The 22501-nt window shown below is 47.2% G+C and overlaps 1 protein-coding gene across 1 annotated transcript in view; it reads left to right on the top strand.

The window, feature by feature from the left end:
• SCAF11 (SR-related CTD associated factor 11) overlaps window positions 1-22501 on the top strand; it is a gene marked incomplete in the record, with an annotated part of 153932 nt that overhangs the window by 6378 nt on the left and 125053 nt on the right. The window contains 1 exon segment of the mRNA XM_077472975.1: window positions 14198-14272. Coding sequence (XP_077329101.1) covers window positions 14212-14272 — 61 coding nt within the window.

Raw genomic sequence — 22501 nt, 5'->3', positions numbered from 1 at the left:
ACTTTTACTGAAGGAAAAATGGATAATCCCTTTCAATAATTTTACCTATTGATGTTAGGCTGACTGGCCTGTCGTTTCCAGGAATTTGTCTCTGCGCTTTTGTTTAGTGTCTTCCAGGACAGCCCATGATACCTAGGGCTCCTCCTACCAGGACAGGAAATGTGTTAACCCCCTCCAGATAAAAGGGTGGTCCTCCAGGCCTTATGTCAGTATTAGTGTTTCCTCTGGATGGAAGGGGGGGGGGGGGGGGGGGGGGGGTGTTTAACATGTCTCCTGGAACTGGTTCCCCTAAGTCTCATGAGCATGGCTCCTGTGGTGGTATTCCTACCTTAGGTCTCAGAGCGGCGCATCCATTGGGGGAGTAGGTTTGTGGCTGCTGTCCCTGCTTCTCAGCGGGAACGGGAAATGCCAGCACGGCAGTGTTTGTCTGAGCTCCTGCCCGCAAGCCGCATGGCGGCAGTTGGCTTGTTTTCTCTGCTAAACAGCCTGTCTGGAGTGTTCAGAGGAGGGCAGAACTTGCATTCCAAACTGGCCCACAGGAAGTACCCAGCGGGGTCACTTCTGGGCCGTGTGACATCGAGCGCTGAAGACGCTATTACTGCTCTCTGAACGTCGCCAACGGACGCTCGGAGGTTGGTGTTTTTAAAAACGGTGAAACCCAGCAGAGGCTGTGGACCACTACAGGGGCGGGATGGACTCCTCTGCGATACCTGCACAGGCAGCGGAAGCAGGCCCTAACACCAGCACCTCATAGGTATGCCTGGTGTGTATTTTAATTGCTTGCACATCCTGTATCCACCTTGTAACCAGTAGGGACTAGGTGAAGGGGGCACATTTTTCTTTTCTCCTGCACGGGGTGTTATGGAGTGTATGTGGCATAAAAATGTATTGGGGTAATTTGTTCTCTTGCAGGCCAAGACTCAGGACAAGGCCTAAGCGCAGCGACCAAAAAGGAAATGTGCATTTTGCAGAAACAAATTGAGCTCCTCATGGAGCAAAGCAGTTTGCCGCACCTGTATAGACAGCCTAGTTAAGGATGACCCGGTTGTCTCCTGTCAGAAAATGATGACTTCTGTTAGGGATGAGCTTATGTCTGTTTAGCTCATTTAAAACTTTAATTGACAAGATTCAAGTCCCCTCAGGGGGTCCATCTCCAGTTAGGACTTCAGCCGGTTCTAGTGCTCCACAGCAGAGTGCAGAGAGTCAAGACTGAGGCTGAAGCTGGATCTGCCTGTTCTTTCCTGGAAGAATCAGGGATAGAGCATCAAGGGGCTCAAGGTATAAGCTATCATTAAAAGATGTGGATGACTTATTAAAGGCTATCTATACAACACTTGATATAGAAGAGAAGGTCCAATTGTCTAAACATGACCTTATGTACAAAGGTTTGCATAAGAAAAAGGCTAGAGTTTTTTTTTTTTGTTTTTTTTTTTTTTCCCCTGCATAGTTCCCTTCTTCATACTATCAAGCTGGAGTGGGAAAATCCAGAGAGGAAAAATCTTTCTTTTCCGGTAACCTAAAGTTTTCCATTTGATGAGGACACAGCGCAGCCATGGAACAAGAATCCGAAGTTAGACACCTCTTTCAAAACTTTAAAAAAACTTGGACCTAGCGTTTGACGATATTGGCAAGCTTAGGAATCCGATATGGGGAAAAAAGGAGATATCCTCCTTCACAGAGCCTGGGACTCAGCCATTTGGGATCTTAAACCAGCTCTGGCCTCCGCTTGTGTAGCCAGAAATTTAGAAGTATAGTTGACACATATATAGATTTGTTGATGGGTACCTCTAGAGAGCAGATTCTGAAATCTTTCCCTGTTTCGTGCAGTGGGATTTTTGACTAATTCTTCCGCAAAGCCGGTAAGAATGACAGCTAGGACCTCGGCCTTGGTGAATTCGGCCAGAAGCCTATGGCTTAAAACCTGGTCAGGCGACGCTGCCTCAAAGTTTCACCTATGCTCTTCCCTTAACAGGCTATCATCTTTTTGACCCAGGTCTACAAGAGGTGCTGGAACGCACTGCCGAGTGAAAAAAGGCCTCTCCAGAGAATAAGAAAAAGCAGACTGCCAGAATTTTTATTTAATTTTTTTCATGGTCAAAGTAGGCAGCAAGGTCCTAGAGACAGGGACAATAGGCCCAAAAAACATTAGACAGGGCACAAGGGCAGGGGTACAGGAGACATCTTGTTTAACCCTTTGCAACAACCTGCCAAGACACAGTGACTTGTGTGTCTCCCAGTGGGAGGAAGATTGAGGGCTTTTCTCCCACAGTGGGCAGCAGTCACCAAGTCCATTCATCCTGGACCTAGTGAACAATTTGTACAGGCTGGGATTTTCTTGCCAGCCACCAGAGCGATTATTGGTCACCTTCCCTCCCCATGTTCATGTAAAAGCGAGGGCCCTGGGTCTCCGAATTGGAGACTTGTTAGATCAAAGGGTCCTGATTCCAGTTCCCCAGTTGGCTCAGGGCAAGGGATTTTATTCCCATGTATTTGTCATCAGAAAGCTGTCAGGAAAATTATCAGCTTATCCTGAACCTCTGGTCTCTAAACTGTTCGATCAGGTACAAGCACTTTTGTATGAAGATGGTGTTCTCAATCAAAAGCCTGCTTTACCCAAACTGCTTCATGGCCTTTTTGGATTTAAGGGATGCCTATCTGCACATCCCTATCCATACAGCCTTCCAAAGATTCTTGAGACTAGTGATCAAGATGGGAACGGAGATTCGTCACTTTCAATTTCAAGCCCTCCCCTTCGGTCTAAAGGCGATAACTATTATCCCTTACCTGGACCACCTCCTAGGGGTGGTGGAGTCATACCAAAAGTTATTAGCGGATCCCTAGGCTGGTTAATAAACAAGTTTTCCTTAATTCCGGCCCAGAAAGTGACACAACTGGGTTATGAATTTTGCTCAGTAGACCAAAAAGGTTTTTCTCCCGGGAAAGGGTCTCAAAAATGATGCAAATAATGTCAGCCTTACAGACCAATCAGTCGGTCTTGCTGAGAGAGGTTTCAAGAGCAGAGGGACTGATGACTTCTTGCTTTCCTGCAGTGCCATGGGCAAGATTTCATCAATGCCCATTACAGCTGTTTCTACTAAGGAACTGGGACGGAGACACAAGTTCCCTGGAATCAAGGGTCTCGTTACCCAACGAGATCTACCATGGTCCATTCCTATATCTCAGAGGATCACAATGGATGCAAGTTCCTGGGGATGGGGAGCCCACCTCGGCAACACAATGGCACTGGGAGAATAGTCCTTAAGGAAAGCAAGAGTTTCATCAAATCAGAGCTTCTAGCGGTTCAGAAAACCTTGCAGGCATTTCAGATGGAAATCAGCGGTCACAGTCTGCCAGATTCTATCCGTCAATATTGCTACAGTTGCATAGCTCAACCAACAGGGCGGTACGAGGAGTTGGATACTTCAATCTATCACCCAGAACATTTTATCATGGCAGAAGGGAGTCTAGCCTCAATTTACAGCAGTGCACCCGAAGGGGACACAACTGTTTACCCAATATCGGCTAAGATAATCTGCCTAATCGCAAGACGGAGTTCTTTTCGCTGAACCCAGCGGATCGGACATTGGGGATTGATGCTCTGGCGAATCTGTGACCATTTGGCCTCTGATATAAAAGAAAAAGGGGTGCACCAGCCTTGTGTATTTATTAAAAACTATAAAAAAAAAAAAAACCTCCCAAACAATTGTGGAGATGCCTGCAATATGAATAGTCATCAAATAACAGCATTCAGTCTAGGATGAATGGAGCTCTCCATAGGTCACAGAGGAACTTGCAGGGATCACTGTCACTGATGCATTTCAAAGGGACCATCCCTTCTATCTCAGAGCTCAAATAAATAAATATAAATTTTTAACCCCTTCCCACCGAGCGTACGCAGATGTACGTACTCGGCTTCTGGGGGTTATACTGGGATGATGCCCGCACCTGCAGGCATCATCCTGGTACTGCTTTTCAGAGCGGCCGATCGGCTTTCTAGCCATAACAACCGATGTGGCTAAAAGCGCTCCCCCCCCCCCCCCCCCCCCCCCGCCGCTCTTACCAGGGCGCCTCTGACGGCTAGGGAGGGACTGGAATAAAGCCGTAAGCGGCTTCATTCCAGTCTCCTAATTGTAAACACGGCGATCTGAATACTTTGAAGTGTAAAGGAGGGATTGAAGACCCCCCCCCCCCTGATCCCTCCATAAAGAGTACCTGTCACCACCTATTACTGTCACACGGGATGTTTATATTCCTTGTGACAGCAATAAAAGTGATTAAAAAAAAAAAAAAAAAAGTTTTTTTTTTATTAATTTTGATGAATGATCCTGTGATCTTCTATCAACAGCCGGCTGGGTGACATGCTGGTTCACTTATCCTTGTCTCCCCAGTCCGGCTGTGCAGGTCACAGCTACGGCTCGGCAGGCCACGACATACCTCGGCTCAGAGGTGGTCGGTGAGCTTTATGCTCTGGGGCATACATATGACCGGGCTACTGATGTCTGCGTCGCAGTATGCTGGGCCAGTAGTCTTCCCTGTACTGATCAGGAGCTGACTACCATGGAATGTCTCCCAGCTCTTCAGGACTGGTAAGTACAGCTCTCCCTGTCTCGGGAGGGTGGAGCAGCTGGGCATTCCCTGGGAGGTCGATTTGGGGGGCCCCCCCCTCTTCTCCCCTGTCCCCAACTCCCCTCCTTCCCCCCCCCCCCTTCATGGGGGTGGGGGGGGGGCTGTACATGTGCTGAGCGGTGTGCGCCCTGGGTTCTCACCTGGGGGTTTAGCTGTGCTGGGTGCCTGGGTCCTGCAGCTTAGTCCCGCTGGATGCCCGTGTTTGTGCAGCGCTGTGTCTGCCACGTGTTCTCTCTAGCCTCTCATACTGCTGATCGTCGGCCATTTTAAGTATGGGCAAGGGTCAGACATGCTTCTGGCTTCAAGCGGCCATTTTCCTAGTGATTCTCTATTAGAACACTGGCGGCCATTTTCTTGTAGACGGACTGCGTTTTTTTGTGCTCTAGCAGCAGCCCCTGTGCCCTCAGCTTCCTGTTTGGTCATCACAGAGCGCTGGGAGGTTTATCCTTTGATTCTGGACACGTGTCGGATCGCTCACCGATCGTGCGAGCAGCCACCGACACAGTTTTGCCATCTCTGCATCTGGGAGCGCTGGGGATCATCAGGCACTGCGGTAATACAGCACGGAACTGCCCAGGGAGGTGAGTCCAGCGGGTTAGAGCCCCCTCAGTCAGTGGCAGCAGGAGGGTGGGACTGTCACGGTTCTAAGTCCTTCGGGTGGCAGACAGGGTAGGGTCAGCATGTCTTTAGAATCTGTTGTTTCTTCCGCCGAAATCCAGGCAATTATAACCGGGTCACCTGCGGACTGCGCGGTCCCTATGGACACCCTTGTGGCGGTCCTGAATTCGTTCATTGCCAAGATAGAAGCGGTACATTGGAAGAAATGTGCTAAAAAGCGGCCGCTGCCAAAGCCACCCCTCCCCCCCCCCCCCCCCCCCCCATCATCTGGGGAGAGCTCTGACGCAGACTCTAGTCCTGCTGAGGCTGGTGACCCCTGCTCTGTCTTGTCGCTTACCAGGACTGTTCGGACAGTGAGGATGAGTCCACGGGTCTGTGCACGACAAAGTGCTAGTTGGAGCACTTATCACAGCTGTGCGTGATACCCTGAAGATTCAGGAGCCAGCGGATCACTCTGCTAATGTACCGGTTCCTTTTGGGTCCCACAAGCCAGCACGTTCACCTAAGGTGTTCCCGTATTTGACTTATTTTGATAAGTTCATTTACAAGGAATGGGGTCGCCCCCAACGGACCTTTGCGGTCCCCAAATACATGGCGGTGCGTTACCCATTTTGAGGGAAGCCTTCTAAAAAAAAAAAAAAAGTGGTCGTGGACCCCCCAGTATCCAGGTTAAATAAAGTAACCACGATCCCGGGTTGAGGGGACTCCTGCATTCAAGGATCCCATGTACAGGAAGGCCGAGGCGGTGGCCTGTTCCTTGTTTACGGTTGTGGGGTCAGCTGTGCGACCTGTACTGGCATCCGCACTGGTGTAGCAGACACGGACTGGGCAAAACTTTTGCACCGTGAATTGGGAGAGCAACAGGCCTCCCCTGTCTGCGTGGAACTAGCAGACCAGCTAGTGCAAGGCCTTAAGTACATCTGTGATGTGGCCCTGGCTACTCTCCCTCTGTTATCCAGGGCTTTAGTGTCAGCTGTGGTGCTGAGGTGCTTGATTTGGCTAAAATGCTGGTCTGCTGACCAGGCATCCAAGAAAGCCCTGACGGATCTTCCCTTCCTTGGCAACTGGCTCTTGCCTCGTTAGATGACATTATTAAAAATGCCACTGGTGGTAAGAGTACTCTACTCCCACAGGCCAGGAAGGCTAAGGAGCCACGCCGCAGGCAAGGGCCCTGTTTCCGCTCACAAGTGGCTTTTTCGTCCGCCCGGTGCTTCAACAAAACGTCCCCAGCCCGACAGGACGCCCACGGACGGTCAACAACGTCCCTGGAACCGCAAGCCTGCAAATAAAAGTGCTACCGCATGAAAGTTTGCCCCCACCCAGGTCTCGGGTGGGGGGTCGCCTTCGGGAGTTTGCAGTCCGGTGGTCCTCCCGGTTATCCGACCAATGGGTCTGCGATCTGATTTCCACAGGCTACAAGATAGAGTTCCTCTCTTGGCCGCCAAACAGATTCTTCCCCTCCAGTGTACCCGGGTCGCCGGGAGGCCCTGTTGGGGCCTGTAAGGGACTTGCTGAATCGAGGGGTGATTGTACCTGAGCCGGAACGCTTCCAGGGATTCTACTCAAATCTGTTTGTGGTTCCCAAGAATGAAAGGGTATGTCCAATCTTGGACTTGAAAGCCCTCAATCACTTTGTAAAAGTGCAGAGGTTCAGGATGGAATCCGTTCGCTCAGTAGTCGCTGCACTCCAAGGGAACTCCCTGGTGTCCTTGGACATCCAGGATGCGTACCTGCACATACCCATATGCCTTCGGCATCAAAAGTTTCTGCGTTTTGCAGTCAGGGAATCCCATTACCAAAATCCTTTTGGTCTGGGGTTCGTTTCGTTAGTTCCCACGGTGGATGAAGTTCTTATGCTGTTTTGCAGTTTTTCCCACCCCTCGTTTGGCGCTGCTTGGGGACGTCCCATTTTTTTACAGAGGAGCTGTCGGTCGAATATAAGAGGAAAAAAGGATTATTTTTTTTTTTTTTAATGTACATAAAATCCTTTTTTCTGTAATTCTCCGACACAGCACCCGCCCCTCCTTTTCCTCTTTACGTTATACTGCTTGTTGACGTACTGAGTCTGCTAGGGCAGGCTGTAGGGGTTGTAGCCTAGGGACCGCTGAAAGTTCTGAAGTGTTACAACTTTGCCTAGTATCTCCAGTGATGGGGCTGACAACCCATTTTTGTTAGAGAGGAGCTGTGTCAGTTGGTGAATTACAGAGAAAAGGATTTTACGGTGAGTACAAAAAAAATCCTATTTTTGTAGCGTGGGTTGCCAGCACCCAAGGCAAGACAAGTAATTTGCGCCCCTAATGGACATTTAGCGCTCCCGGAGTCCCTTCCACTCTTGTAGTATTGAAACCCCTTATGATACATTTTAGGATGTACCACTTTTTGTTCTCCTTTCTTTGTCCTAATTGCTTGTGTTTTCCCCATCCCTCTCTAGCTGTTTTTTTTTTTTTTTTTTTTTCTTTCTCCTCTTTTTCTCCCTTTTTTTTTTATTTTTTATTTATTTTTCTTGTTCCTCACCCTCCTTTTCCTCTCCCTTACATATATTCTCTATTTTTATACCTTCTCTTAGTCCCTGGCAGAGAGTGGGGAGAATGGGGTGATGGTTGGGATGCGTGGCAATGCTGGGTGGAGTTCTGATCAGCCAACCTGGGTGCGCTCAGATCAGCAGATGACCTTGATCAAGAACTGTAGTTGGGACTTTTAATGGCAACTATAATCACAGGTAGTGTTACTCACTGGGTGTTAATTACTAAAGACAAAGCCACTTTACACTGCAAGTGCACTTGGAAGTGCAGTCGCTGTAGATCCGAGGGGGACGTGCAAGGAAAATAAAAACACAATTTTAGCTTCGCACATGATTGGATGATAAAAATCAGCAGAGCTTCACCTCATTTCAGATCTACCCCTCAGATTTACAGTGACTGCACTTGTAGTGCAAAGTGGATTTGTCTTTTGTAAATAACCCCCACTGTGTCTCGTAACAGTGACTCCTGGGCCCGCTGCAATCAGGCTTCTGCCCGGGTCATGGAACAGAAACGGCTCTCCTAAAGATTTGGGATGACGCCCTCGAAGCAGCAGATGACGGAGAGCCGTGTCTTCTCGTACTGCTAGACCTAAGTGCAGCGTTTGATACAGCGTCCGCCTCACAGAAGTAGCCGGAGTCCAAGACATAGATCTCCAATGGTTCGCGTCCTTCCTAGGAAATCGGTCACAGACAGTGAAACTAGGAAAATTCCTCTCCGAAACTCGGGCAGTCACCTGCGGAGTCCCTCAAGGCTCTCCTTTGTCACCCGTTCTCCAACATTTACATTCGCCCACTCCTTCAAATCATCAGATGCTCAGATCTCTGCTTCCACTCTTATGCTGACGACGCGCAACTTTATTTCCGGATCAATGGGAAAAAAGATCACCAACAACAACTTGAAAACTACCTCAAATCAATAGAGGACTGGATGACCACTAACTCCCTCCAGCTGAACGAATCAAAGACAGAGCTTCTTATCTTACACCCAAATCATAAGCCCGCAACCAAAACCACCTGGTCTCCACCAACTGTCTTTGGGCAGACTATCTCCCCAAAGACCAAGGCCAAGAGTCTCGGGGGGTTATTTTAGATGCACAAATGTCAATGGATGCGCAAATGGGATCTGTAGTCGGTGGATCTCACCATCTGCTGCGCATGCTTCGCAGACTCATCCCTTTTATCCCAAAGAATGACAAATCAGTGGTAGTTGGAACAATCGTTAATTCACGTCTGGACTACGCAAATTCGCTTTACATAGGATTACCACAATATCAACTTGCGCGATTACAACTGATCCAAAACACGGCGGCAAGGCTGATAACAGGACAAAAAAACTGGGAATCCATCTCTCCTTCGCTGAGGAGCTTACATTGGCTAACCGTAAAAAATCGGATCACGTTCAAGACCCTTTGCCTCACCCACAAATGCGTGCATAGAGAAGCTCCGCAATACCTAATGAAGAAAATAAATCATTACACACCAAACCGCAGTCTTTGGGCACGAGGAGGTTTTTGTTGGCTGATCAAAGCCTGGTATAAATCCAAGGGGGATCGGAGATTCGCTGTTCAAGGGCCTCGGCTATGGAATGCTCTACGAATCAACATCCGCCTGGAAGAAAAACCTGGCTTTCAGGAAAAAACTCAAGACCTTCCTCTTTTAGCAGATGATCAAAGCTCGCCACAGCGCCTAGAGGCGATTCAGTTCGCATTGTGCGCTATACAAGTATTTCATTCATTCAGTGACTCCTATGCTGAAATCAGGAGATGGGGTCTTCTGCAGCCCCTCCCACTTCTAATTCCTCACCAGTCAGCTGAGCTCTAGTCTTTGTCCCCCAGCCATGCTGTGAACTGAATAAGCGGCTGCGAAGAGGCAGAGTGGGTTGGCGGTCAGTTTTCAGGGACAGCCCTGCTGGGCGGCCGCAAAAAGTCTGGGAGAGCGTTGCGGGCTTCACGAACAGCCCATTATTCGGTGACCCCTGCCAAATCATCATTTTGAACCCTGATGTGGTCCCGACTAGAGGTTGACCGATATATCGGCTGATATTTGGCGTTTTTTAATTAATTGGCATCGGCCAATAGTGCTGTTTAAAAAAAAAAAAAAAAAAAAAAGCCGATTTTATATCTTCAGCGTGACTTGCAAATGACTTCTGTAATAGAAGTCAATGCAAGTTGCCTGAAGACATCAGTGAAGCCACTTGTTTCCTCTCTGAGCAGTCTGGCAAGAAAAGAGCAGAGATACAATGTTTACACTTCTGAATGAATTCAACTCTGTGTAGAGTTCTCAGTTTAACCATTTAAAGACTAAATCTTTTATGACACTTGATGCTTACAAATAAATCCTGTATTTTCTGCTAGAAAATCACTTGGAACCCCCAAAAATTATAATATATTTTTTTAGCAGTGATCCTAGGGAATAAAATAGAGGTTGTTGCAATATTTTATGTCACGGTATTTGCGCAGCGGTCTTTCAAATGCAATTTTTATTTTTTTGGGGGGGGGGGGGAAATGCACTAATTTAAAAAAAAAAAAAAAAACTAAAACGGTAAAGTTAGCCCATTATCTTTTTTATCTAAAAGTTTTGAATACCGTTTTTTTTGTGTATTTAATAAGCGGGCAGGCGTTGACGGTAAAACGCCACCAGTTTTAGCGGCGCTTTACCGTCATTTTAGCAGCGCTAGTCGGCTGCTAGCGGGGCACTTATAATCCAGCTAGCGGCGGAGGAAGGGGTTAAATGTGCCGCTGCCAAATCGCATTGCAGGTGCTTCGGCAGCGGTGCCCATTCATTTTAATGGGCAGGAGTGGTGGAGGAGCGGTATACACACTCCAAAGATGCTGCTTGCAGGACTAAAAAAAAAAAAAAAAAAAAAAAAATCGGCATCATGTATCGGCCGTCGGCAGTGGCGCTTTCTAAATATCTGCATCGGCCAGAGAAAAACCCATATCGGTCGACCTCTAGTCCTGACCCTCAGGTTGAGAACCACTGCCCTAGTGGATATTTCAGTTACTTTACTTTTTAAAAACTATTTTTCTTGCGGCAGTTACCTCAGCTCGTAGGGTAAGTGAGTTACAGGCCCTATCAGTGAGGAAGCCTTTCCTCACAATTTGAGGATTGGGTTGTTTTGAAAACTTATCCAGGATTTCTGCCTAAAGTGGCCAGTACATTCCATAGATCCCAGGACAGTGTACTGCCAAAGGGCAACCAAGAAAGAAAATGTAGCTTTTTGGACATGAGATGAATTCTTCTCGTCTGCCTTGAGGACACCAAGACCTTAAGGGCCGGTTCACACAGCGAGGCGAGGCGACACGGCTCGCCTCGCCTCGCTCCCGCAAGTCGCCCCCGTTCTGTACAATGGAACCGTTCTGAGAGGAGCGACTCGAGTCGCTCCGACTCAGAAAAAAGGTTCCTGTACTACTTCGGGGCGACTTCGGGGGCGACTTGCATTGACTTCTATACAGAAGTCCTCTGCAAGTCGCCGCTGAGCTCCCCGCAGGTCGCGGCGAGGTAAGTCGGAGACGCCTCGCTGTGTGAACCGGCCCTTAGAAAAACAGATGCCTTGTTTGTCTTTTTCAGTAGCACACAAGGGAAAGGGTGCATTTAAAGCCACCTTGGCTAGATGGATAAAGCAAGCTAATTCTGAAACTTACAAAATTAGGGACGTTCCTCTGCCTTTTGTCACTGCGCACTCAATAGCCTTGTCTGCATCTTTTGGCTGAGAGGGCTGGAGCCTCACCGCAACAAATTTACAGGGCTGCCACATGGTCCAGTTTTTTACCCTTCATTAAACCTCATCGCCTGGATCTCCTATCTGCTCAGGTGCCGGTGTTTGGTTGTAACGTCCTGCAGGCAGTTGTCCCTCCCTAGACTGATAAGTTCTGGCTCATCTTCTCATGGGCTTTCCTGGAAGACGCTTGGAGAAAAGCTGGGTTAGACTTACCGGTAACTACTTTTCTGAGAGTCTTCCAGGACAGCCGGATTCCCACCTGGTTTTGTCTTGAAGTTGTGTGCATTATGCATATGTTTTACAGGGACGCCCTATGGTTCTCGAATACTGCCGTGGGGCCTGGAGGACTGTCCCTTTTATGTGATGGGGGTTAACGTTTTTCCTGTCCTAGTAGGAGGAGCCCTAGGTCTCATGGGCTGACCTGGAAGACTCTCAGAAAAGGAGTTGCAGGTAAGTTTTTAACTCCAGCTTTTTTTCAATATTGGTACCACATTGGCTTTTCTCCAATCAACTGCTACAATTCCTGTCAGTATGCTGTCTGGCTATAACCTGATGGAGTTCGCTGGTGTGTTAGCCATCTTGTCCCGGTGATTTATTTTTTGCTAACCAGTTTAGGATGCTGGATGAGCTACACACATTCAAAAATGTGTCAAAAGTTCAGTGCATTCTGTAGTATGTCCAGTTCTTTTGTCCCCATCGCTTAAAACGTAACCAGGATCTGATGTGTGTGTGTGTGTGTGTGTATATACAGCAGCTTTTTGGCACCTACGGTCAAAAAGTCAAATTTTTTCAACTCCAGCTTTGTTACTTTTGTATTTATTGTTTAATTTCACGTTTGCTGTGTCCCCCACATGGCTTCTCACAAACTGCAAACAGGACTTCTTCTTATGACTTTATTTCAACAATGGCTTTCTTCTTGCCACATAAAGGCCAGATTTGTGGCGTGTATGACTAATAGTTGTCCTGTGGACAGGTTCTCCCACCTGAGCTGTGGATCTCTGCAGCTCCTCCTGAGTTGCCATGGGCCTCTTAGCTGCTTCTCTGATTAATGCTCTCCTTGCCCGGCCCGTCGTTTTTAGGTGGACATGTCTTGGTAGGTTTACAGTTGGGCCATACTATTTCCATTTTTGGATTATTTAACAGTGCACAATGAGATGTTTAAAGCTTGGGATATGTATCTATAACCGAACCCTGTTTTAAACTTCTCCATAACTTTATCCCTGCCTTGTCTGGTGCGTTCCTTGGCCTTCATGATGCTGTTTATTCACTAAGGTTCTTCTGAGGGCTTCATGGAACTGCTGTGTTTTTATACTGAGATTAAATTACACACAGGTAGACTCTATTTACTAATTAGGTGACTTCTGTAGGCAATTGGTTCTACCAGATTTTAGTTAGCCCCGTTTGCTCCGATACCCCTGAATACAAATGCACGCCACAATTTTCAGATATTTCTTTGTAAAATTTGGAAAACTATAATTTTCCTGCCACTTTTGTGGTGTTCTAGTTCAAAAAAATCCAAATAACATACATTTGGTACATAAAAAGGAGGGTTGGGACTTTAGATGAGGTGTGTATGAAGAGGCTCAACAATGTAATATGGATGTGTTGTCTAAAAAACACAGCAGTAGCATGCAGCCTAGAGTACATACAAATATACTAAATTTTCGACTTATAATGGCATTGTTAAAAAGGTGATCCTCCAAGAGATGGAATCTTTAAAGTGGTTGTAAACCCTTTACAGACCACTTTTCCCTACAGATAAGCCTATAAGGCAGGGTTATGCTTTACACTCACTTTTAAAGGGCAAAAATGTATAAACCTATTAAAGTGGTTGTAAACCCTTGCGTGCCAATTTAACCTACAGGTAAGCCTATAATGAGGCGTACCTGTAGGTACTAGAAATATCTCCTAAACCTGCATGTTTTAGGAGATATTTACCATATGCGCTTGCGCCGTCATTGGCCCAAGTGCACTAAAAGGGCACGATTGTGCCATTTCTATAAGGCCTGTGCCGTGCCCGTTTGACTCCCACCCGACTCTGGCCAGTCAGAGCCGGAGTCCACAGCCCCGGAAGGAAGAAGGGTGAAGTTGGACGTGGCCACCTGCGGGGACGATGCATACTAGCCCATTATGCTTTTACTTTGCAGGGGAAAAAAGATGCAGTAAAACCCAGCAGGATTTACTTCTTTAATAATAATAATGCAATGCCAAGCTGCGGTTTCCAACGTGAGCAAAATCCTTTCATGCATTAAGAGGCATTAACCCAGAAAATGGCCACATTGTTGTAAACCCCCCCCCCCCCCCCCCCGTTTCCTGAACTTGGGCAGATTGCAAATGAGGCTTAAATATTTTAAGTGGAAAGAATCGGCTACAGTAGCTAGTCCCAAATTGTTATATGAAGTTGTGGCTTATTTGGTGTAAAACTGCTCATCTGCTTTATACTACTCAGTCCAGAGGTTGACAACACTGCAGTGATTTCACTGTAGCATGAACAGTATTACCCTATTACAGCAAGTGGTGGAAACTGTGTACCTACTGTAAGGAACAAAAAGAAAACTGACAAATGAGGGTGACCATGTGCATCAAATTACATTTTTCTTTTGCCCATAACTCTACTTTTTAATTATGTAACGGTTATTGATTGTGTGGATAGGGGAATTACATATTTAATGCTGCACTTCATTTATGCTTGTGCATGGTTTGTTTTGTAGGTTTAGTGGGAAAGATGAGGAGCAAACGTTTATGTTCATCTGATGCCAGAGACCAGCAAAATGAAGAAAAAGATGGTAAGACAATGTTCTAGTGTCTGTCTGTTTCTTTTTTTTTTTTTGTTTTATTTCAAATAACTTTTTTTGCTGCATGACTAATCGTTAATCATTAGCGCATTTATTTATTTTTTCCCCCTTGCGATCTTGACAGAGTATTTTCCCAATTTTTTTTTCTTTTTCTTTTCAATGCAGAGAATTCTCTGCTCTGCTGAAGCCGCAGCCGTCAAAAGTAAGGAGAAAAAAAAAAACGGGCAGTCTGCCAAGTATCAGAACATTCTTCAACAGCAACTAAGTGTAAACATTGTAACGATTTATCCTTTAAGGGCCGGTTCACACAGCGGGCGATGCGAGGCGACACGACTCGCCTCGCCTTGCTCCCGCAAGTCGCCCCCGTTCTGTACAATGGAACCGTTCTGAGAGGAGCGACTCGAGTCGCTCCGACTCAGAAAAAAGGTTCCTGTACTACTTTCGGGCGACCTCGGGGCGACTTGCATTGACTTCTATACAGAAGTCATTTGCAAGTCGCCGCCGAGGCCGCTGCAGGTCGCGGCGAGGCAAGTCTGAGTCGCCTCGCCTCGCCTGCAGTGTGAACCGGCCCTTAATCAAAGGAATACACTTTAGTGTGTAAATGAGGAAGTTTAACCACTAAACCTTTGCTGGTTTGAAGTTGAAATCATTATTTTTTGCTAGATTGCACGCACACACACACACACACACACACACACACACACACACACACACACACACACACACACACACACACACATATTTTTTTTTCTTTTTTAGCAGAGACCCTAGGGAATAAAATGGTGGTTGTTGCAATATTTTATATTGCGCTGTATTTGCGTAGCAGTCTTTCACATGCAATTTTTGCATTTAAAAAAAATAAACCGTAAAGTTAGCCCAATTTTTTATAATGTGAAAGATGTTACGCTGTGAGAATTGTGAGCTTTATTCTAAGCAAAAAAAAACCTGATTCTCATTTTGGCCACAATCGTGCAGCTCTACTACCAGACCATTATTACATTTTTTTTTTTTCTCTAAAACCCCTAAAATAGTAATTATTTGGTAAAAGCAGAGGCCCTGTAGAATAGAAAAGATTCCATTTGCTAAATTTTTATGTTGCACGATATTTGTGCAGCTGTTCATTAACCACTTCCCGCCTCGCCTATAGCGGGATGATGGCCGAGTAGTGGTTTAGTTATCCTGACTGGGTGTCATATGATGTCCAGCAGGATAACAGCCACGGGCACCCATGGGGGCACGCATCGCGGTGAACGATGGTGCAGTTAGTCAGTCTGACACACCGAGGCTCTTTACCACGTGATCAGCTGCGTCCAGTTATGGCTGATCACAATGTAAACAGGAAGAGCCATTGATCGGCTATTCCTCACTAAGTAGAGGAGAGCCGATCGGCTGCTCCTTGCCATTGCCATCTTTCAGTGCCACCCATAAGTAACCATGAGTGCCCATTAGTGCTGCATATCAATGTCGCCTATCAGTGACCATCATCAGTACCACCTTACTGGTGCTGCCTTATCGATGCGCATCAGTGAAGGAGAAAACTTGCTTATTTACAAAATTTTATAACAGAAACGAGGTGTGTGTGTGTGTATATGTATGTGATCAAATACCACCAAAAGAAAGCTCCTATCTGTTTGGTACAGTATAGCATGACCACGCAATTGTCATTTAAATGGTGACAGAGCTGAAAATTGGCTTGGGCAGGAAGGGGGTGTAGGTGCCCTGTATTGAAGTGGTTAAACCTATATTTTAAGTAAAAAAAATGCAGATATTTTTTAATATACACCACTGCAATGTAATTCCAATTTCTTAACCACCTGAATACTTACACCCCCTTGCTGCTCAGGCCATTTTTCAGCTTTCAGTGCTGTCACACTTTGACAATTGCGCGGTAATACTACACTGTAACCATGTAAAAAATGTTATAATTTTCTTATCACTCATGGGTTTTTTTTTTTTCCAAAAAAATAAAAAATACATTTGGAGAAAAAATGGTTTTCTTAGTTTGTCAGTAAATTTTGTAAAGAAGTCCTTTTTTCTCCTTCACTGATGGGCGCTGAGAGGCTGCACTGGTGGGAACTCATTGCTGGCAGTGGTTGGCACTTAATTGTAATCAGGGCACTGATGGTCAGTGCCCTGATTAGATACTTGGCTGTCCCCTGTGAGGAGATGCTGCTGATTGTCTTTCCTATCACTCTGTCAGTGTGAAGCGAAGAGCGTGGATTACCGGCATCTGTGTTTACATGTGACCGGCTGTGATTGGATGCAGCCAATCACATGATTAGAGTTGCGGCTCTTTACACAGATCGGGGTCGCGCCGTGTCTTAGCAACACGGCACTGGCGTTGTAGATCACAGGAATAAAAAATGCAGAATAAATTTCCCAGGACCAAATGGTCCCATCAGGAGCCAGGTCCTTCTACACTAGGCAGAAAAAAAACTGAGCTGCTAGATGCAGTGTGAGGGGTTATAGCCAGTAGTTATAGCTACTGGCTATAACCCCTCACACTGCATCTAGCAGCTCAGTTTTTTTTTCTGCCTAGTGTAGAAGGACCTGGCTCCTGATGGGACCATTTGGTCCTGGGAAATTTATTCTGCATTTTTTATTTCTGTGATCTACAATCAACAGCCGGGCTGGGTGACTGGATAATATAGGTCCTGGTAATCTCCCCAGCCTGGCCATCGAGCTTGAGCAGACCTTGGCTACGTGCTGGATCAGCCGCGACATGCCCCCTTGGATCCAGGGGTGGCCGGTGAGCTACAGTATATGCTCCAGGGCACACATGACCGGGCTACTGCTGTCAGTGTGCCGCCCCGTACTGCTCGGGTGATGGGTCTGTCCATGGAATGCATCCAGCAGTCCCTGCAGGAGGGGTAAGTATGGTCCCACCTGTCTCGGCAGGATGGAGCAGCTGGGTATTCCCTGGGAGGTCGACTAGGGTCTCTCACTCCCTTTTTTTTTTTTTTTTTTTTTTCTCACTGTCCCTTTCCCTCCTCATGCTATGGGCCGCTGTGTGACTGCGCACATGGGGGTGCGATGCACGTACCTGGCCGGGGGGAGGGGGCTCAGAGTCCTGGCAGGGGGCTGCATTGGGGGGGGGGGGGTTTCTTGGGGGTCCTCTTCCTTGTTTTCTGGGCCATGGTGGGGTGTTTTGGTGTGTACGCCATGTGGGGAGGCCGCGGCTGTTTTCCTACCTTTCCCGACACCCTCAGGCGTTTTTCGCTGAGTCGGCCGGCAGCCATTTTATAGAAGCCTCAGCTTGTTTTGCCTCTAGCGCTGTGTGACTGTTTCTTTCTAGAACAGTGCGCTTTTTACACAGAACACCTTGTGGCTGACACAGGGGAGAGTAGACAGCAGCAGCACAGAGCAGTACCTGGGTCAGGGTGGTGAGTCCTGTGGGGGGGGGGGGGGCCTTAGTCTGTGGCAGCTAGAAGGGTGGGCATTTTGTGACTTGCCTTAGGTCCCTAAGTGGTGACAGGTGAGTGTGGGTCAGCATGGCGTCAGAAGCTGGAGCTTCTTCCCCAGACATCTGTTATGGTTCCCCTGCACCTGTGGTGCCTATGGACGCTCTGTCGGCGGTCCTGGAGTCCCTTGTTGCCAGGGTGGAAGTGAAGTGCGGGTGCAAGGTGGGTAAAAAATGCCCCCACCGTCTTCTGGGGAAAGCTCAGATTCAGACTCTGGGCCCGCTGTGGCAGGCAGCCCCTGTTATGACATTTTCAAAGAATGCGGACCAGAACTGTTTAGACAGTGAGAATGACTTTGGGTCAACGCAGGAAAAAGTGCTGGTCCCTTTTGGGTCCCACAAGCTGGTGGTTGCCTGGTCCATGTTTACGGTGGTGGGGTCTGCATTGCAGCCAGTGTTAGCCATGGCCCTGGTGTCCCAGACGCTTACTGAATGGGCTTAATTGTTGCACCGTGAGTTGGAGAAGCAATAGGCTTTCCCGCTTGGCGTGGAGCTGGTGGACCAGTTGGTGCAGGGCATTAAGTTGTCTCTGATGTGGCCTTAGATATGGCCCCCTTGCTCTCTTGAGCCTCAGTATCAGCTGTAGTACTACGTTGCCTGATTTGGCTAAAATGCTTGGCTGCGGATCCGGCATCTAAGAAAGCACTGGCAGATTTGCTGTTCCAGGGGAAAAAGAGGCTGTTTGGAGCCTCGCTGGATGACCTTATTAAGAATGTTACTGGTGGTAAGAGTATGCTGCTCCCACAGTCCAGGAAAGGTAAGGAGCCACTCCATAGGAAAGGGCCCTCCTTTTCCACTCAGAAGTGGATTTTTCGTCCGCCCGGGTCGGCAGGTAAGCGCTCCCAGTCCAACAAGGTGCCCGCTGAGGGACAAAAGCGTCTCTGATTTTGCAAGCCTGCGAACAGATCTGTTGCCGCATGAAGGTTTGCCCCCGCCCGATTCTTGGGTGGGGGGTTCGCCTTCAGGAGTTTGCAGCTTGGTGGACCTCCCCTACTTTCTGAACAGTGGGTCTGCAAACTGGTTTCATCTGGATACAAGATAGTTGTTTTTTTATTTTTTTTTTTTTTTTTTTTTTTTTTTTTTTCTTGTCCGCCAAACAAATTATTTATTTTTTTCCTCCAGTCTTCATCATCTTCTGGCGTTGGGAAGCACTGTTTGGGGCAGTACAGGATCTGCTGCTGTGCGGGGTGATAGTGCCGACGCCAGAAAGGTTTCGGGGATTTTATTCCAATCTGTTTGTAGTCCCAAAGAAGGAAGGGGTCCGTCTGTTCCTGGATCTCAAGGCCCTAAACAGCTTTGTGAAAGTACAAAGGTTCAGGATTGAATCGGTTCACTCCGTGGTTGCTGCGATCCATCGGGGGGATTTCCTGGCGTCCCTGGACATCAAGGACGCATACTTGCATGTCCCCATATGCATCAGGTTTCTGCGATTTGCGGTCGGAGACGAGCACTACCAATTTGTAGCTCTCTTTTGGCCTGCCGTCAGCACCAAGGGTCTTCACCAAGGTGCTAGCCCCAATTCTGGCTTTGCTAAGGCAGTGAGGGATCATAATTCAGGGAGGATGTAGCAATCGCCATGCAAACTCTTTGTGAGTTTGGGTACTGAACTTACAGAAGTCGTGATGGGGCCGACAACACCTGGAGTACCTAAGCTTGCTTCTGGACTCCTCAGAGGAGAGACTCTTCAAGCTGCGGTGAAGTTGCTGGTGTCCCGCAGGTGGCCGTTGCTGCGTTTTTGCATGCCGGTACCGTATGCTCCATTCCACACTTGAGTCTTTCAAAAGGAGATTCTGTCCAAATGGGACAAATCTCCATTATCCCTGGATTGTCAAATTCTGGGATTGCCTGCTCTGGTGGCTGAAATCGCCGGCCCTTCGGTCCAGCAAGGCGTTCCTTCCTCTTCATTGGACGGTGATCAGAACTGATGCCAGCCTGACCAGTTGGGGGGGGGGGGGGGTCACAGAGGCTGCAGGGGGGCATCCAGTTGGACAAAGCCACGGCGGTGGCACATGTCAATCATCAAGGAGGAACAAGGAGCTCGGGTGCAGCAATGAAGGTCGCTCACATCCTGTGGTTGTGTACATTCCAGGCATAGAAAACTGGCAAGCAGACTACCTAAGTCGTCAGATGCTGGATCAAGGGGATTGGTTGCTGCATCCAGATGTATTTCGGATCCTTTGCCTAAGGTGGGTTAGGCAAGATGTGGCTTCTCGATTCAATCGGACGGTAAAGAGGTTTGTGGCCAGGTCAAAAGATCCTTGGGCAGGCGCGTTGGTGGCTCCATGGGGGCATTATCAGCTGATTTGTGCCCCCCACCCTCTAACCTCTACCACGTCTGCTTCAGAGTGGAGACTGAGGGAATTCTGGTGATTCTGATTGCCCTCAGCTCCCGTGGTACGCCGACATTAGTACAAATGGTGGCGGATGTTCCTTAGTGGATGCCGATGTGAGAGGACCTTCTGTCGCAAGGTCCAATACTTCATCCTGCTTTACCATCGCTGGCTTTAATGGCATGGCTGTTGAAAGCCAGGTGCTAAGGGGCCGAGGTTTGAATTCGGTAATCTCCACTATGCTGAGGGCACAGATGTCCTCCTCCTTGGAAGATTTATCATCATACGTGGAAGGCCTGCATCTCAAGGTGTGAGGGAATGGGGTGGTGTCCGCACGCATACTCAGTTTCCAGGATTCTGTTTTTGCAGCAAGGAGTGGATCAGAAACTTGCATTAAACACCCTTAAGGGGTGGATATCGGCTTTGGCTGTCTCTCCCTCCCCCCCCCCCCCCCCCCCATGTTCTGCCTAGTCCTCTCCTGAAGGGGCGATATAACCCTAAGGTAAGGTGTGGGGGGTTTTGTTTTTTATTTTTTTTGCACAGGCACTAGGATACCGCTTTGCTTTTTTTTTTTATCTGACAGAGGGGATGATGGCTTAACCACTTTAGGCATGTTCATCCTAGGCCAAGAAGTGTTATTGGCAGTATTTTCTGGTAAAAATAAGGGGCAAAAAAACGAATACAGCTGTCGTATTTAAAAGGGCTGGTGAGCAGCAGTACATTTACGTTTCTTTTGTTCAGTGAAGTACACATCCATACTTCATGACAGATGGGTTTGTTGCGACCACCTACAGAAGCAGAAAGCTAACTGAACTAAAAGCACACCCAGGGCAATCTGCAGTAAGGAGCTCAGTTAATTGCTAGTGTTTTTAGGTGTGTGTGTGTGTGTGTGTGTGTGTGTGTTCTTCGCACCCCACCCAATTTGTGTTTTTTTTTTTTTTTTTTTTTTTTTTTTTCAATCAGCTGTGGTGCTTTGTCAAGCCAGTTATCATGGATCTGTAGAGTCCCCCTAGCATCACCCAAAAGCGCATATCGTTCTCACTATAGGGACAGAGTGGCCTGGTCTAAAGGGACATGACTCTTCAGTACACACATATGACGGTTGGACCGAATTTTTGCTTGAATCTAGGAGTCGGCTAACAATTTGGAGCCAGTTTTTTTTTTTTTTTTTTTTTTTTTTTTTTTTTTTATATTCACCGACTGACACAGCTCCTCTCTGTAACTAAATGGGTTGTATAGCCTGCCATTAGGAGAAACTAGGCAAAATTGTTACACAATACATAGAACTTTAAGTTTACAGGTAGAATGTGTAAACATGCTTCCAAATGTGAACTTATACTTTAACCCTTTCACAGATATATATATATATATCTCTAATTTTATTTATAAAAAAAGTTTTTCTGAAAGCAGACACTCTAGAGAATAAAAGTGGTAGGTCCAGTTTTTAATTTTTTTTCCATGTCGCATGCTATTACGGCAAAGGTCATTTCAGTTGAAAAATTTAATTTTAAGGGGCACAAAACGCCATAAACTACCACATTTTTTTTGGTAAAATATTAAAGCCGAGGTTGCACCAAATAGATAATTGACATGTCGAAGGCGATCACAGTCGACCGTTTCAGGCGTAGAGCACCCCACCTGGCAGTTTGTCAAGCCATGCACTGTACTTTTTGAGGATGCTTTTGTCAAAAGTTGGTTTACCTCTCCAGTATTGGACCCTCCAGTTTCCAAGGTAAATGCTATTATCATTCTCCATGAAGAATCGCCTTCCTGACTGAATGGTGGAGAGCACTGCACATTCTGTGTGTTTTCTGTTGCTTTAAATCGTCCCGTATTTGCCTTTACCATGGTCTCTCAGATCGTGACCAAATGGGCTACGTTTTTACATCAAGGCTTGGCTTCAAAATAAGTCTCTCCCACTTATGAAACTGGCACCAATTATTTAGTTCAAGGTCTTCAATACCTGTGTAATGCGACTCTGGACTTGTGCTAGTTGGTCTCACCGGTCTGTCTCCCTGTTTTATGGTGGCTTCTGTGGCTTAAGTGCTAGTCTGAATTGGACTTCACTAAAACAAAAGTCCTTTCTGCCATGCCGTTGGTGGGTAGCCACCTTCTTGGTGTGTCCCTCGATGAACTTAAGATCACTGGTGGCAAGAGCACCTTCCTACCTCAGAAGACTAATAAAACATTCACTTCCTCTAAATTATATTTGGTAGCACAAGCCCCCGCCCCCCAAGCCTTCAGAGAAAACCACTTGCGTGGGAAGGTATGCCCCCACTTCACCATCTCAAGATGAGGGAACATCTCCTGTTTGTAAACTGCTGGCTTTCCCCATCTAACAAATGGATCCTGGAAGTTATCAACTTCGGTCACAAGATCGAGTGCCAAACTTTTTTGCCAGGTTATTTTCTACCCTCCAATCTGCACTTC

This window comes from Lithobates pipiens, unplaced genomic scaffold (genome assembly GCF_037356315.1).
Source record: "Lithobates pipiens isolate NorthernLeopardFrog02 unplaced genomic scaffold, aLitPip1_a1.2 Scaffold_8, whole genome shotgun sequence".
Lineage (NCBI taxonomy): Eukaryota > Metazoa > Chordata > Amphibia > Anura > Ranidae > Lithobates > Lithobates pipiens.
The sequence above is the reverse complement of the archived record's forward strand: the minus strand, read 5'-3'. Positions and strand labels throughout refer to the sequence as shown.